Here is a 15,081-nt window from a genome sequence, read left to right as displayed (position 1 = left end):
TCAACTGAATTTATATTTGATAACTTTGACTTTTTATCTCATAATTTTGACTTACTGTGGGAATATTTTTCACCTAGCTTTGTTCATTTAATTTTATTTATTTATTTATTTATTTTCTATTTTTTGGTGGAAAAGGGTTTCCATACATTGCGATGTTTGGCCTATATAAACAGTCACGTGTAACAGTCCAAGGCTTAGATATTCAGCAATGGAAATGTCTGCTCATACTGTATAACTTTATTATATGATATATATATATATTATATTATATATATTGTATTTTGATGTATATATTTGATTTGCTGTGGACATATTAGTTATACATTCCCATCCTCTGTGACAGATGTGCTTATTATTAGACATGGGTGGATGTTGTCACGCTCACGTGACTGCAGGGAGGCTCGCGGACGGCTCAGGATTGGTGTGACAGAGGTTAGGGAGGCGGGCTTAGTGCTATTCTGGAAATCATCTTGCGTAGCGCATCTGTATCGGCAAAAACACATCGCTGTGATGAGTGGGCCCAGCTAAATCCAGTCATTTATCCTCACACGGTTTCGTTTGTCTGCCCGGTGCTCGTCCTGCCTGCTCAAGGTAAGACTGAATCTCATTTTCAGACCTGGGTAGGGTACATGTTGTCCGCCGGCTGGTCTGCAGACAAAAGAGAGGACATGGGTGGGATTTAAATGGGAGGGGATCAGCTGTGTGAAGAATGGGTTGCATTGTCGATTTCACCCCCTTTTATCTTATGATGCATCCCTTTGCAAAATCACCATTATTCGTCAGTGGATTGTGTAGTTTTTCTGTCATGATGTCTGTAAAGGATGGATAATGCTGATATTAACTGAGCTCGCAGCGTCTCCACCGCAAAACAGAGGCAGCCCCCCTTTTTTGAACTCATCTATCACGCTTTGTTTATCATCTATCCAGAAGGATTTGGTCTCATTCAGTGCAGATGCTGTCAGATCAAATGTAATGTGAGACTGTGGTAGATTTTTACCAGTCAGCGTCACAGAAAAGTGACTGTGCTGAATGTAGGCCAGGATCTCTCTACATAGAGGATTATTGTGACTGTAAATAACCAGATTTTTAATGTCAATCTCTCTCTGTTCTTGTTTGTATGTGTGGGTGCTTGTATCACCTTCAATTTCCTTAGATTTAAAAACCTAAACACAATGGGTGACTACAGTCTGTGCTGCTCACTTAACTATTAGTTTCCATATATAACCCATCAAAAAGCAGCCCAAGAGTCAAAGCCTTTACTGGATCAGGTGACAGCATGGCACAGGTCGAGGAGCCTCAAACTGAAGGAGAGGGAAGCCCCCAGATGATCTCCTTAAGATCAGACGTATCAGGGAACCATGTAGATGATGGAGAAGTGGGACCCTCCATAAGGAGGAAGAGGAGGAAGAAGAAAGACCCCCGACCGGAGTCCATTATCGTCTACCGCTCTGATATGGAGAGGGCGCCTGGGGAGGACCAAGGCGGCGAGGAGGCAGCAGAGAGGAGCACGGAGGAGGGAGCTAAATTCCTCTGCACACCTACAGGCGAAGGTGAGACAGGTGTCAGGAGCGTCAGCAATCAGTCATGAGTTACACTGAAAGAAGCAAGAATTAATCATATTTCTCTATTAAAGGGTAAATCTGCCCGTTTAACACCAGGTCTTGGGGAGTACTACTGCATATGTGAAATAAGTAGCATAACGCCTTTTGTGGTTCCAGAGGAAGCTGCATGAAATCTGATACATTGCATCCAGGGATGTCACTCAGTGGGTAAGTTGCATTGTGGGCAATGTAGGCGGCAGGTTTTGAAAAGTAGTTCACTGGTCTAGCATGATATAGACAGTTTAAAAACATTCAGCAGAACCTGAGATATCACATATGCAGTAGTACTACCCAAGACCTGTAAACACACTTCAATGATTAAATTGGTGGACTTGCCCTTTAAGGTTTAACAGATGAAAAAATAAAGTTGAAGTGCTTTTTGTGAGTAACTAAGGGAACCATATTTTTTGTTGTTGTATCTTATTAATTCTTAACAGGAGGAGGTTGGAGCCTTCCTCCAGACAGTCGCTACGTGACCCTCACCGGCACCATCACCCGAGGAAAGAAGAAGGGGCAGGTGGTTGACATTCACCTGACCATGACAGAGAAGGAACTCAGGGATCTGGCCAAGTCAAGGGAACGTCTTGATGCAGAGTGCGAGGGCGGAGAAGGCTCGAAACGCGCCTGCAGCTTAGGTGTGTGTCAGGGGCCACATGTTGTCCTTTGGAGCGTCTCCTGCGCCCCCGTGGTTTTCCTCCTCTCCTTCATCACCTCCTTCTACTATGGCACTCTCACCTGGTACAACGTCTTCCTGGTGTACAATGAAGAGCGGACGTTCTGGCACAAGATCACAATATGCCCCTTCCTCATCATCTTCTACCCTATGCTCATCATGCCCATGGCAGTGTCTCTGGCTCTGTACTCAGCAGTGGTGCAGGTGTCCTGGGCCTTCAGCGAGTGGTGGATGTCCGTCAGAGACCTGGAGAAAGGCTTCTGCGGTTGGGCCTGTGGGAAGCTGGGACTGGAGGACTGTTCCCCCTATAGCATAGTAGAGCTGCTTGACTCTGACACTGTTTCTGGCACTCTGCAGAGCAAGGCACCAAGCGAACACGCCCAGACATCATCCGTGTGAAGGTCCTAGGCTCCTGTTGATGTCGGCCGAAGTCAAAGTGATATGACTGGAAAGTATATTTAAGCTATTTCACAATACTTTTCTGTAAACACTGCCTAAATTGTGCTGAAATGCAACTACTTCAGATTTTATAAAGCATTATTGTGTCCAGGTCTCTATAAATGATGATGAGCATGTTGTTTTGTAGGTTCTAAGAGTTATTTCTCAAATCACTGAATCCTACTGAAAGACTTTTTGATACACGTAGGCCTCGGTGCCTCCTTCAGTGAAGTTAAGATAAACTAGCTGCGGACACTGATACACATACTGTTGGAGGCCTGAAAGTTAAACCAAGTTTCACTTCATCTGTAAATATCTGTAATTAAACCTTATGTGATCACTGTGCTGTGCACTGACATCACAAACAGTACTCACGTCACAGGCAACGCTGTGACGTCATCATAATCACTCAGTGAAGTTGTATTTGAAACAAGGCTGGATTACCAACTGGGGAGAAGTGGGCATTGATTGGAAATATGCACCACTGAGCACAAAATTGACAGAAAAATAAGCAGCGAAGGCGATGTCTTGTGAAGGGTTGCTGTGTCAGCATGTGTAAACTTTATAAAACAAGGCTGATGTTACTGTATATATACTTAAAAATGTGCATTACTTTTCTACAACCATGGAGGACTGTAACTGCCAAAATCCAAAACAAACAGAGCAACAAATACATGGCTCAATTAATATGCTATTAAAGGCACTAAATATAATATTAAAAAGACATTAATTAACAAATTTGACATAAACCGATATTTCCGTGTTAGTTTGCTTTTCTAATTGTTAATGAAGCAGAAATGCATAAAGCAATGTAAAAAGAAAATATAGAAATAAATAAGTTGGTGAAAATAAATAGTTGGAAAATGCAAAGGGTAAAAAATATAAAGAAATAAATACGTAAATATGTAAATACAGTTTAAAATAAAATAATGAATAAATAAAATGAAAAATCAAGTGGGAGAGTAAATAAATAGCAAAAACAAATACAAAAGTAAGTTAATGCAGAAGCCAGTTAAAAGGGAAATAACAATTTATAGATTAATTCATGTCTTCCATTAATTTTTGATATTATTCTTGGTGCATTTATTGGAATATTCATTTATTTATCAAGTCCGTTATGTATTTCTTTATTCATTTTTTATTTGGGCAGTTTCAGTCCTCCATATAAAACAGCTGGCCACTTTAGTTTTAAGCAAATGTTACTCAAACTGAAGTAAACAGTGCATTTGTCAGGACTATTTTCAGCTATGGAGTAATACGCATTTGGTGCTCTAGTGAGTATTTTCAGCAGCAGGAAGGTGTTCGTGGGACTGACTCAATATAAACCACAGTGTGCGTGTTTGCGGTAATGAAGGAGCATTTTGCTCGTTTTGCCGCAGGGCACCCCAGCAGGTTAATCCAGCCATGATTTGAAACCATAGTCAGGACAAGCTGACAAATCAGAATCATTTCTTTGGTGAATTAACGTTCTTTCACTCATGTTTTTATATGTTCAAGGCATCAAACACAGAAGATTATGATCTTAAACTACTCGTGTTGTCTTCACAGTTGTGGTTCATACAAATGAAGTTCCTGTTACATTTTTCTATACAGTCATATTTTTAATGTTGATTTAATTTATTTTTAATATTTAAGTCTAGTATACTTCCTCAAATTGTCGTAGCTAGGTGTTTTATACTCTGCACTTTGAAGTAAATGTGTTGCAAACAAATGGTTTAAATATTTGGTGATTCAGATGTTCATTTAATAAATCAACTTCATTTTCATACAAGTAAAGATCTGTGTGTATGGATTGGGTCTGTATGTCACATTACATGTTGTGGAACAACAGAATGCAAAGTAAAGACTTACACAAATTCAATAAAGTGTTATGTCGTCACATCGCAACTATGTGCTAATTTTTAAATCTACATTGTGGAAGAGAAAAGAGAAGAAGAGAGAAAGAAGAAGAAAAAGAAGAGAGAGAAAAAACAACATGTTTCAATGCACAGCAGGTCATTGTTAAAATGTGCCACTCAGAAAAACAAGTCATCATATAATATCCCTGCATGGTGCACACAGATACAGATGGCTCTCTGGGGTTTGGGATGCTTTAAGATCTGATTATTGGCACCCTGGTGTTAAATTGGGGTGCTTACTGAAGGAAATCCATATGCTCCAATGCCGATTACAGTTCAGTAGATATTAGCACTCTCAGGGCCAACACAGATTTATTAGCTTGCTTTACTATCTGATTTTGTTAATACATTAATGAGGTAATACAAACTGAACTTTCATAACTGAATAAACAAGCTGTTCTCAGAGGAAAGAAAGAAAGAAAGAAAGAAAGAAAGAAAGAAAGAAAGAAAGGAAGGAAGGAAGGAAGGAAGGAAGGAAGGTGGGGGATCTGTGTTAGGTTAAAACAGTATGAAATTGTGTTGTCCTTTAAAGTCAGTTAGTTTATTAATTTTAATCAGTCATGAAAACAAAGAGAGTTTGTTTATTTAGTTTGTTTTGGCAAAACAAACTAATTAACATTTCTTCCACAAAACTACATAGTGCACCTTAAAGGTTAAAACACAGGACAGAACTATGGGTCAGAACCACACAAATTAGCCAGAATAATGGCCACTGTATAATTTAGGTCATTACACCTCAGTAATTCTTCTGGAAATGTGGTTTTAGTATTTTATATATATATGTAAAAAAAAAAAAAAAATCTATTCCTAGTAGTGTGGAGAGCAACTAGACCTTAAGTACACATACAACGTAAAGAATTACAGTTATAGCCTACAATTCAAATGATTAATAGAATATGAAAAGCCCAATCAAACATTTTACATTTTGGGGGGGTGCTTTGAATGTTTTGTATTTTTATTAATCTGTTCTGTACACGTTTACTTATTATTATGTATATAAGTTCTGTTCATTGTGTATCTACAGAATTTATTATTTATCATTATTTCTATTTGACCTCAATACAGCACGAGTTGAGCCATAATTTCAGTCACAGCGCGCGAGGCCACAGGAAACGCTGGAGGGTGTTTGACCTACATCTGATTGTTGGATTTCATTGCCCTGACTCTGCGCCTCAAGATCAACAACAGCACGAATGACATAATCAAAGCTTGATTCAGGTCCACTTTGTTTCCTGAAACAAGTAATCTAATCGAAATCTTTGGTGAGCAAACATCGGTTATTGATCGTTTGAAGCGCGCTAAAACAGCTGCGGAACGTTTGTCACTTCCGGTTTCTCTCCGGAGCCATAACAGAGTAACACGCAGTCACTGGAAGAGGGAAAAAAGAAGATGGCAGGATCTAAAGTAAGTTACTTTCATTTACATTCCCTAAAGAAATTAATTTCACAAGGGTGCGACTTTGTCAGATAGTTTATAATGTTTTAAATGGTCGTTAGGAACAAAGTCCAAACATTAGAAACAAATTGTTCTCTTTCGTTGACGTTCAGACGTGAAGCCTTAGCGACATGTTGAGGCATGTTGAGCCGTCCCGCCCCCCATTGAATGTATAGAAAGCTCATTGTGCACTCGTTTAACAGCGTGAGAACAAATAAAATAATGCCCTCGAAAAATCAAAAAGATGTCTTGTTTGTTCTCTTGTTGTCTTCTTGACTTAAAAACCTGTATTGTTTATTTCCCTTAGTCAGCGTTGGTTCTGTGCATGGATGTTGGATTCTCCATGTCCAACTCTGCCCCTGGTGAAGAGCCTCCCTTTGAACTTGCCAAAAAAGTCATCCAGAAGTTTGTTCAGCGCCAGGTATACTTCTACTACACATTTACAAACACGATAAACAAACTTAATCTGCCTGGAGGATCCACCCTGAGAATGCCTTTTGTATTTTGACAGGTTTTTGCAGAGACTAAGGATGAACTGGCTGTGGTTCTGTTTGGCACAGACTCCACCAAGAACCAGCTGGACCAGGACGACCAGTACCAGAACATCACCGTGCATCGTCACCTCATGGTGCCTGACTTTGAGCTTCTGGAGGAAATAGAGAATCAGATCCATCCAGAGAGTCAGCAGGCTGATTGTATCCTTTATGATTGATACTTTTAAAAAATCAGTTTATCAGGTAATGTTGCAGGTAGATCGGTATAAGGGTACATCTAATGATGTCTGTATGCTTATTGTATATGTGTTATTGGATTTTTATTGTTATTTATTTGCATTAATATGATTAAGTACCTTGTTTTGTCATGTATTTCATTTCTGGGTAAGCCAAAACAGAAATTTCTGTATAGTTATTTCAATTATTAAATTTTTTTAAATTGCTTTCCCAGAAAATGTCATATATGAGGATAAATCTGTTGATATTTTGTTATAAATGCACATATAAAGTGATACAAGATGCTGTAAATATTATTGACTCCCCAGGCTATGCTACAAAATTACTACTACACGTGCTTTAGAGCCTGTTTGTGTGTAAATGATGTGTGAGAATCTATTCGCTCCTTAACTCCTCTTCTACAGGGATGGATGCTCTTGTTGTCTCCATGGATCTCCTCCAGACAGGAACAAAGTAGGCAGCAGCTTGTATTTCATATATAATTCTCATTATAGTGTTGTCCTGGTAGTTCATTTTGCTGGTGGGATTGTTTGTTTTCCGATGGTGTGACACTGTGTTTGTTTGTTTTATTCAGAGGGAAGAAGTGTGATCGTCTCAACATTGTCCTCCTAACTGACCTCAACACTCGGGCCAACTCAGACCAGCTGGACGTTATCATTGAAAACCTGAAACAAGCCGGCATCACCCTGCAGTTTTTGTAAGGCTCAGACACATCCACAAAGTGTGATTTTAAAACAGATATAATCAATAAAAATTGTTGGGCAGTGCACAGGCATCACATGCAAAAAGATTTTTCCTATCTGTCACATCAGTGTCGTTCAGCACTAATAACACTCCATCTAACTGCGCTGCTTTTGGCCCTGTCAGCTTCACTAATAGCTACTTTGCAGGAGGGTTCTGCACTCTTCGAACAATAAAATACATTCACGCTGTTTTCATACACGCTCGAGGCAAACATATCACATCCGCATATATATTGACCTGTGAAATTGCATAATAATGATAAAAGTTTTGCAGTTGTGAGTCTATAGTTATCATAAGAAATTGCTGCCATGTAATAATTAAGAGAATGTAAACATAACGGAGCTAAAAATGAGAGTTTACCTTAAAAAAAAAAGACTAGTTTATAGATTTAAAAGGGGATGTTCCACACATATTTTTATTTTAGGATATATACAAACACAATCTCTCAAACACACTTGCTGTTGTTATTAGAAGTTGCTCTGACTAAAGCGGGCATTCTGGTAAATTGTCAAGTTTACTGTGTGTAGTTTCATTGCAGTAATCAAACCTATGAAGCCTTCCTTCTTCAAGCATGTTTTTGACAAATATTTTTATCGTATTTTTTCTATTATGATACAAAACATACACTTCATATTAAACACTCAAACGAAATCAAATCAAAACACATCACATAAAGGCACCTGAATATGATGGAATAAGGGACATTCTGCTGACGTAATAGAATCACATTTTGGTTTAATTTACTGTTTGTATTTTTAGTTTGCCTTTCCCTGCGGAGGAAAATGAAGAGGGTGGAGGAGATGCGGACAGTGGAGGCCCCAGTCACCCAGGCACAGGCAAAGGTCTGTCCAGGGAGCAGAAGGATGGCTTGGACATGGTGAAACATGTCATGCTGAGCCTTGACGAGGAGGATGGCCTGGATGAGATTTACACCTTCAGGTTAAACACTGGATATTTCTTATGTCATACTTCATTCTTCTTTATGTCTGTTTTTCTCTGAATCATTGGATTCTTTCTTTCTTTCTTTCTTTCTTTTTTCTTTCTCTCTCTCTCTCTCTTTCTCTCTTTCTTTCTCTGTCTGTCTAAGTGCTCTTATTGGATGATGTCGCATGACTTGGCTCTCCATGTGCTTCATTCATGCTGTAGGAAGGCAATCGAGCAGCTGTGTATGTTCAAGCGCATCGAGAGGAGACCCATGCCATGGCCCTGTCAGCTGACCATCGGCAGCTGTGTGACCATCCGTATTGTTGGATACAAAGCAGTAAGTTCACTTAAAAGCACACTGGATGAATATTAGTGGTCCGCACCTGCAAAACCCATCAGGAGATGTGCCGGACACGTGGGGGGGTGGATATTCGTCTTTTTTAGATTAGATTTTGATAGTATTTTATTTTGTTGTTTAATACATTTCTGGTTTAGCATATTTAGTTTTTATTTTATTATGTTTGTGAATTGGGTGACACTGGACACCTGAGGTTGTTGTGTTTTTTTAACCAGAGCAACAGAGGCATGCAGGAATCCATGATTTCTTTGTTGTTTTTGTTTGCTTGCTGTTTTTTTTTTCTTTTGAGAATCAAACCAAAAGAAGCACAGAAACTTTGCTTCTTTTGCCTGTGTACATCACATGCCTATGCCCAGTTGTGTCGTATCTGAAAGACTGAGTGCTGTTCCATGTGTAATCATGTCACACTGCACTTGCTTCTGTAAAGTCTGCTTGTTTTCTTGAGCTTTAATCTGGTGAATTAGTGACCCCCTGTGGCAAAAAAATATTACTGCAGATAATGTTGTGTGAATTTAGGTCAGATGTTTGTTTTATTTGTTTACTTAAAAAATGACTAAAAATCCCTTTTTGATTATTATATCTGCATAGCAGTTTGTATCTTTAAACTTAAATTCAAAGTATTAGTGATGTGTATTTTGAGAGGGATCCTTGGTTTTCTTTTTACCTTTGTATACAGATGACAATCCATCAATAACAGTTACATGTCAGTGAAGGTTTTCTCATCCACAAATACTTCTCATTGTGTATTCCAGGTGTTGGAAGAGAAACTGAAGAAAACGTGGGCAACAGTTGACGCGCAAACAAACCAGAAAGAAGATGTGAAGAGGGAGACCGTCTACTGTCTGGATGATGACAATGAGACCGAGGTGCAGGTGGACGATACCATCCAAGGTGATGAAAGTTGAATTGAATTCAGATTGTTTTAATGTTGTTGTACTTACTACTTTTTAATTAAAAAAATATTTTTTTATGGTCACAGGTTTTCGTTATGGAAGTGATATTGTTCCATTCTCCAAAGTCGATCAAGAGCAGATGAAGTACAAGCACGATGGGAAATGCTTTGCTGTTCTGGGCTTCACCAAACAGAACCTGGTATTGTACTTTTCATGCCAGTGTGATGAACGTGGCTTCTAAAACTTATAAACTTTATTAACCTCCTGTCTCTTTTTTCCATCTGCCTGCAGGTCCGTCGCAGTCAGTTCATGGGGAATCAGGTCATCAAGATGTTTGCTCCCAAGGATGATGAGGTGAGGAAGGAGAGACCTGCTTCATTGCTGGTGACCTCATGTTGATACTGAACTGTTTCGGTCTCTACCATTCTGTCTGAGCAGCATGCAGGAGTCGCGCTGTCCGCTGTCGTCCGAGCACTAGATGAACTCCAAATGGTGGCCATTGTTCGTTACGCTTATGACCGGCGCAGCAACCCTCAAGTAGGAGCAGCTTTCCCGTGCATCAAACAGGATTATGAGGTAAGATAAAAAACTCCTAATTGTACCTTATGTTCACTTAACACAGAGCTAATGGTGTGTCTCTCACCCTAACTAGTGTCTGATGTACGTCCAGCTGCCCTTCATGGAAGACCTCAGACAGTTTACGTTCCCTTCTCTTGACAACAACAAAAAGTTCACTCCATCAGGTACTGTCTCTACATCTCAAGCTTATTCGTTTTCATTTTTAGATACAAAACAGACTTGTAACTCACAAGCTCTCACATTCATTCATGTTTAACTGTCTGCAGCAGAGGTGGGAATCTCTAGGCACCCCATGATTCAGTTTGATTCAGGTTCAGACGGCTATGATGTAATTATAAAATGCTTATAAATTGTGCAAGTTGATGCATCAAAATGTTTGATTAGTATACATGAGTTGTTTTTTCTCAGTATGTGACTACTTGCCATTTGTGAAACACATATTTTGAATGATCAGAGGTCGCAAAAGTACCCACATTCTTTACTCAAGTAGCAGTAAAAAAGACTCTGAAAGACATTTCTGCCAGTTTTTGTGCAAAGCTAACTGAACCTCACGTCATATTAATATGATTCAAGGACTATTAAACTTAAAGGTAGAATCAGTAGGATTTGTCCAAGCTGTTCATAAACGCACCAGAAAGCTAGTGATTGTTGAGTGTCATTCCCAGGACATCAAATACCGACATTGTGGGTTGGTAAAGCGTCCCGACTCCCAAGCACAGCAAAAAAATTGAGAATATAAGAAAATCCAGCCAGAGGGCTGCAGGGTTTCTGATCCAAGAAACTAACATGCCTTTTCTCCCCTTCTGAGTCTCCCTCTCTGTCTGTTCTCAAAAATATACTCAAGTAAAGTACAGATACCTGAAAAAATCTACTTAAGTACAGAAACAATGTATTTGTACTTTACATCCCACCTCTGTCCAAAATAAAACAAACAATTGAATTTAATTCCACAATCTTTGCTCACACAGCCATTTTCACCAAAACTCAAGAAGTAGCCTAGATACGATGGTCGATGTTTATATCTGTTACGTTTCGATATCCGATGGGTCGTAAGGAACGTACAGGCTGGTCCCACAAAACCGATACAGGTGATTCTGATGTTGAGAATTGGGTTTTAAATTTCCGATTTTTGACATTTCTGCATAGAGACTTAATCTTCCAAGAGAGAATTGCAATGCATCTAAGAATGGGCTCATTAGCACGCAGCTGAGAGGAGGGAACAACTTTAAATACTCTGTTTACAAACCGTAGTCAACAAATCCTACTCATTCTGCCTGTAACTAGTTTTTGCAAAGGATACTGGTTGGCACTGCAGCTCCACAGTTTGATAATATTGTCTGCCCTTTCAGTTGACTCACGTCACTAACACTATGTGTCCTTTTAAAGAGAAAAATGAATTTTGTGTGGTCTGTGATTCCTCTAGACACCCAGCTGTCTGCTGTGGACTCTCTCATTGACTCCATGATGTTGGTAGAGGAGGATGATGATGGAAAAAAAACAGACATGTTCAAGGTCCACAGCATTCCCAACCCTGCCTTCCAGAGGCACTTCCAGGTACTGCAGTGCAGTTTAGCGTTCCAGCACTCCTCTGACTTACTCTGAGTTGCGGCAGATGAAGTTTTGAAAGGAGACAGCTGTGTCCTTTTCAGCTCTTCAGCTATCATATGTCTAACAAGAGCTTTAACTCCCAACCCAACCTTCCTTTCAGTGTCTGCATCATCGGGCAGTAAACCCCGGCACCCCTCTGCCACCCATGGAGCCGTGGCTGAAGGCCACTCTTGAGTGCCCTGATGTGATTACTGAGCGTTGCCAGGCTCCACTAGAGGGGGTGAAGAGGAACTTTCCTCTTACAGAAGTTGAGAAGAAAAAGAAAGTGAAGACAAGTGCTCAGATTTTTGGCAAAGAGTAAGTTTGATTCAGCGTGCTGGTGGGTCTTTCAGCGTCTTAGACAGGGTTGTTAGTCATGTAGCGAAAAGTAAGTTGTGTTGTCTAAAACATTCATGCAGAAGATTGTGTAACAGCATTCAGAATGTTATTTTTCTTTCCTTTTTTAATCTACAGTCATGTTTGTAAGTGTGGTTTTATATTGTTTTCATGATGTGAGACTACATATCGTCCCAGATTTTGGATACAGTTATATTAATATAGCATACAATTTGTTTTTCCATGGCTTTAAAGGCTGCATTACAATAATGTAATTTTATGAACTTAACAAACTTCGCTACTTTTTCTTATACTTTCCTTTACCCACAGGGTATTCAGTCAAAGATATTGTAATACTTGATTTTGATGCCCCGTTCTAGCATTAGCAGAATAAACTATTTTCAGTTTTTTAACTGAACCTCTCTGCTGTTCACAGTGCTGAGGAGCCAGATGCCAAGAAGGCTAAAGGAGATGAAGAGGAGGAGGATTATAACCTGGCTGACATTGCTGAAGGCTCTGTTACATCGGTGAGAATTGGGAAAACTTGACGGCATAATAATTCCCAGAGAGAAAACCACTTGTTTGAACACGCGTATTTCAAAATTTACATTTCACTTCTTTTTTTAAAACACTTAACCAGGTGGGAAGTGTGGATCCAGCCCGAGACTTCCGTACTCTGATCAAGCAGAAGAGTCTTCCATTCGGAGACGGTGGGGACTGTTTTTTTTTTTGTTTTGTGAAACATTTTGCCTGGTTGTATCATAAACTGTCATAATTCATGTTCAGCCCTGGTAATTGTGTTTATCTCTTTGTTTGGTTGCGGTGACCCCTGTGTCCTTTCCAGTCTGTCAGCAACTGACTCACAGGATAGAGCAGTTGCTTAGCAACAAGAACACACACTACTACATGAAAAGCATCACCTGTATACAGGCCTTTAGAGAGCAGTCCGTGAAGGTTAGTAAACATTCACTATCTTGTATGTGGGGAAATTCATGATGATGTGGGAGTTTCTGTGTGAAATAATCTTCTGATATCAGAAAGCATAGATTCGACTTTACCGTGGAGATTATGAGTCCACTGGAGGAGATTACAATGAGTCTGTTTCATTTCTCGAGACTTGAACCGAAGCCAATTTCAGTGTGAGTGTGTGTGCTTCTGCGTCCGTATGTAGATGTGAGCTTTTAGGAGACTCATAAATATGTCTTATCTTTCATTTTTCAGCTGGGGAATGCTGATCTGTACAACAGCTACCTCCAGTCCCTGAAAAGAAGCATCCCAAATAGACGGCTGGAGGTTTTCTGGGACCTGCTCGTTCAGGGTTTGTTAAGCCTCAATCCTCAGGGCTGTGAGATTTCTCTCAAATCACTCCCCCCTCGAGATGAGATTACATTTCCACATAACTGAGTGCAAATATTTGTTAAATAACACAAACAGAAACTGACTGATACTCAAGAGGTCAGTCAGCATTTGTGGACTTAATTGTTGCTGTTTGATTGACAGATGCCATAACACTGATCAGCAAGGACGAAGTTGAAGGAAGCACCGTGTCCAAAAATGAAGCTAATCAGGTGACTTAATGAAATCTCCTGTATTTTTAAGCCGTGGGAGCTGTTGGTAGAAAGAGCGACTGTGATCTTGAGACTGACCGAAGTCTGATTTGTCCTCAGTTTCTGGTTGCTGAGGAGAAGAAAGTGGAGGAGGCTGCACCACCAGTTGAAGACACTGGAGATGTTGATGACTTGGTATGTGTTTCTGTGATTTTTAGGTTTTAAATATTTATCTAAGTTGCCCCAAACTCCTGCTAAATCCATTTCCTGTATATCTGCAGGATGTCTCTCAGTGCGTGTGTGACTAATGATGTGCTCGGCCTGTTGAGACCTTTCTTATAAACTCTCTACTCTTACATCTTTTTTTTCTCTTGCTGTGCAGCTGGACATGATGTAATAAGGGAGCGTCTTAAGTGGACATGCAGAGATATGAGAAGAATACAATGATTCAGTCCGGCCAGACCAAACCAATTCAGCCGTCCATTGTTCTGCCTCCCACTGGTACTCTTAGCTGCATGTATACTGCACAGGTTGATGATATTACTGATGTTTACACCAGGACTGTAATGAAGATTATGCTTTTTTGTACAATTCACAAAAACTATAGATACACTGATCAATTGGCCAGGGGCCGGTGAAAGGCTGGTCAGTGTCAGATATTTACGATGCTTTGCTGGTCAAATTTAATGTTATGTTATTTAGCCAAAGTATGTGCACTTGTTTCGTCATCAGGTCAGTGTGAGTCTTTACTGCATTCTGCCGTCATTAACAGTCGCACTTTCTAACGCCTCCCTCCTCTCCAGGGACGGGGACATTACTCGAGCTGATGACAGGATGTGATCTGTCGTATCTGTGTTCTTTTGGGAAAGTAAAACGTTGTTGTCGACGGTTACGAATTGCACATTTACTTTGAGTATGACGATCTGATCTTACCTTTTATTCCTCACATATCAATTACACACTCCTGCCATTTTTACTTTTCACAATAAGAGTCTCCGATTTACCAGTAAACACTGTGTAAATGTTTATAAGAGGGAGCCAAAATCCACGTAGACATTTCAGGGCATTAATTTATCTTGTTATTTTTATTAGTTATTTCACAGTCAGCGGATTTTCCACTAAAAAGGTTACAAAAAAGTTTGCCTATGCTGTAAATTATCATTCTTGGAAAAAAAAAATTGTAATCCCCTCATCAACTTTAAAAAAAACAAATGTTATCCACCAAGAACATTGCCATCGGTGCATCTCTAACAAAAAACTCTTGCAAGAACTGTATCTTGTGATTTGTCTTAATTCCTTAAATGTCAAAATTAAAATTACATTTTTTTTATGAATCTC

At 39.6% G+C, this 15,081-nt stretch overlaps 2 protein-coding genes across 2 annotated transcripts; both read left to right on the top strand.

Moving 5' to 3' along the window:
• The first annotated feature begins 1,168 nt into the window (after nucleotides 1-1,168).
• Nucleotides 1,169-3,207, top strand: tmem169b (transmembrane protein 169b). Its single transcript, XM_073474141.1, has 2 exons — nucleotides 1,169-1,550; nucleotides 2,039-3,207. The coding sequence occupies exons 1-2, from the start codon at nucleotides 1,277-1,279 to the stop codon at nucleotides 2,671-2,673; spliced, it is 909 nt and encodes a 302-aa protein (XP_073330242.1). The 5' UTR covers nucleotides 1,169-1,276; the 3' UTR covers nucleotides 2,674-3,207.
• Nucleotides 3,208-5,740: 2,533 nt separating this feature from the next.
• Nucleotides 5,741-15,077, top strand: xrcc5 (X-ray repair complementing defective repair in Chinese hamster cells 5). The gene is made up of 21 exons (XM_073473239.1): nucleotides 5,741-6,014; nucleotides 6,352-6,465; nucleotides 6,556-6,739; nucleotides 7,180-7,228; nucleotides 7,350-7,472; nucleotides 8,279-8,458; nucleotides 8,666-8,780; nucleotides 9,554-9,692; nucleotides 9,781-9,893; nucleotides 9,986-10,048; nucleotides 10,133-10,270; nucleotides 10,347-10,437; nucleotides 11,697-11,827; nucleotides 11,982-12,178; nucleotides 12,633-12,723; nucleotides 12,837-12,906; nucleotides 13,041-13,150; nucleotides 13,418-13,514; nucleotides 13,697-13,764; nucleotides 13,864-13,938; nucleotides 14,126-15,077. Exons 1-21 carry the CDS (start codon nucleotides 6,000-6,002, stop codon nucleotides 14,138-14,140), a joined length of 2,178 nt encoding a protein of 725 aa, XP_073329340.1. The 5' UTR covers nucleotides 5,741-5,999; the 3' UTR covers nucleotides 14,141-15,077.
• The last annotated feature ends 4 nt before the right edge of the window (nucleotides 15,078-15,081 follow it).

Source organism: Pagrus major, chromosome 9 (assembly GCF_040436345.1).
Source record: "Pagrus major chromosome 9, Pma_NU_1.0".
In the NCBI taxonomy this organism is placed as follows: domain Eukaryota; kingdom Metazoa; phylum Chordata; class Actinopteri; order Spariformes; family Sparidae; genus Pagrus; species Pagrus major.
Note: the sequence above shows the minus strand (reverse complement) of the source record. Positions and strands in the feature narration are given on the sequence as shown.

Coding starts and splice junctions, on each gene's coding strand:
- tmem169b (XM_073474141.1), top strand. CDS start 1,277: ATGGCACAGGTCGAGGAGCCTCAAACTGAAGGAGAGGGAAGCCCCCAG. Junction 1,551..2,038: donor CTGCACACCTACAGGCGAAG/GTGAGACAGGTG, acceptor AATTCTTAACAG/GAGGAGGTTGGAGCCTTCCT.
- xrcc5 (XM_073473239.1), top strand. Junction 13,151..13,417: donor TTAGAGAGCAGTCCGTGAAG/GTTAGTAAACAT, acceptor TTCATTTTTCAG/CTGGGGAATGCTGATCTGTA. Junction 13,515..13,696: donor CTGGGACCTGCTCGTTCAGG/GTTTGTTAAGCC, acceptor TTTGATTGACAG/ATGCCATAACACTGATCAGC.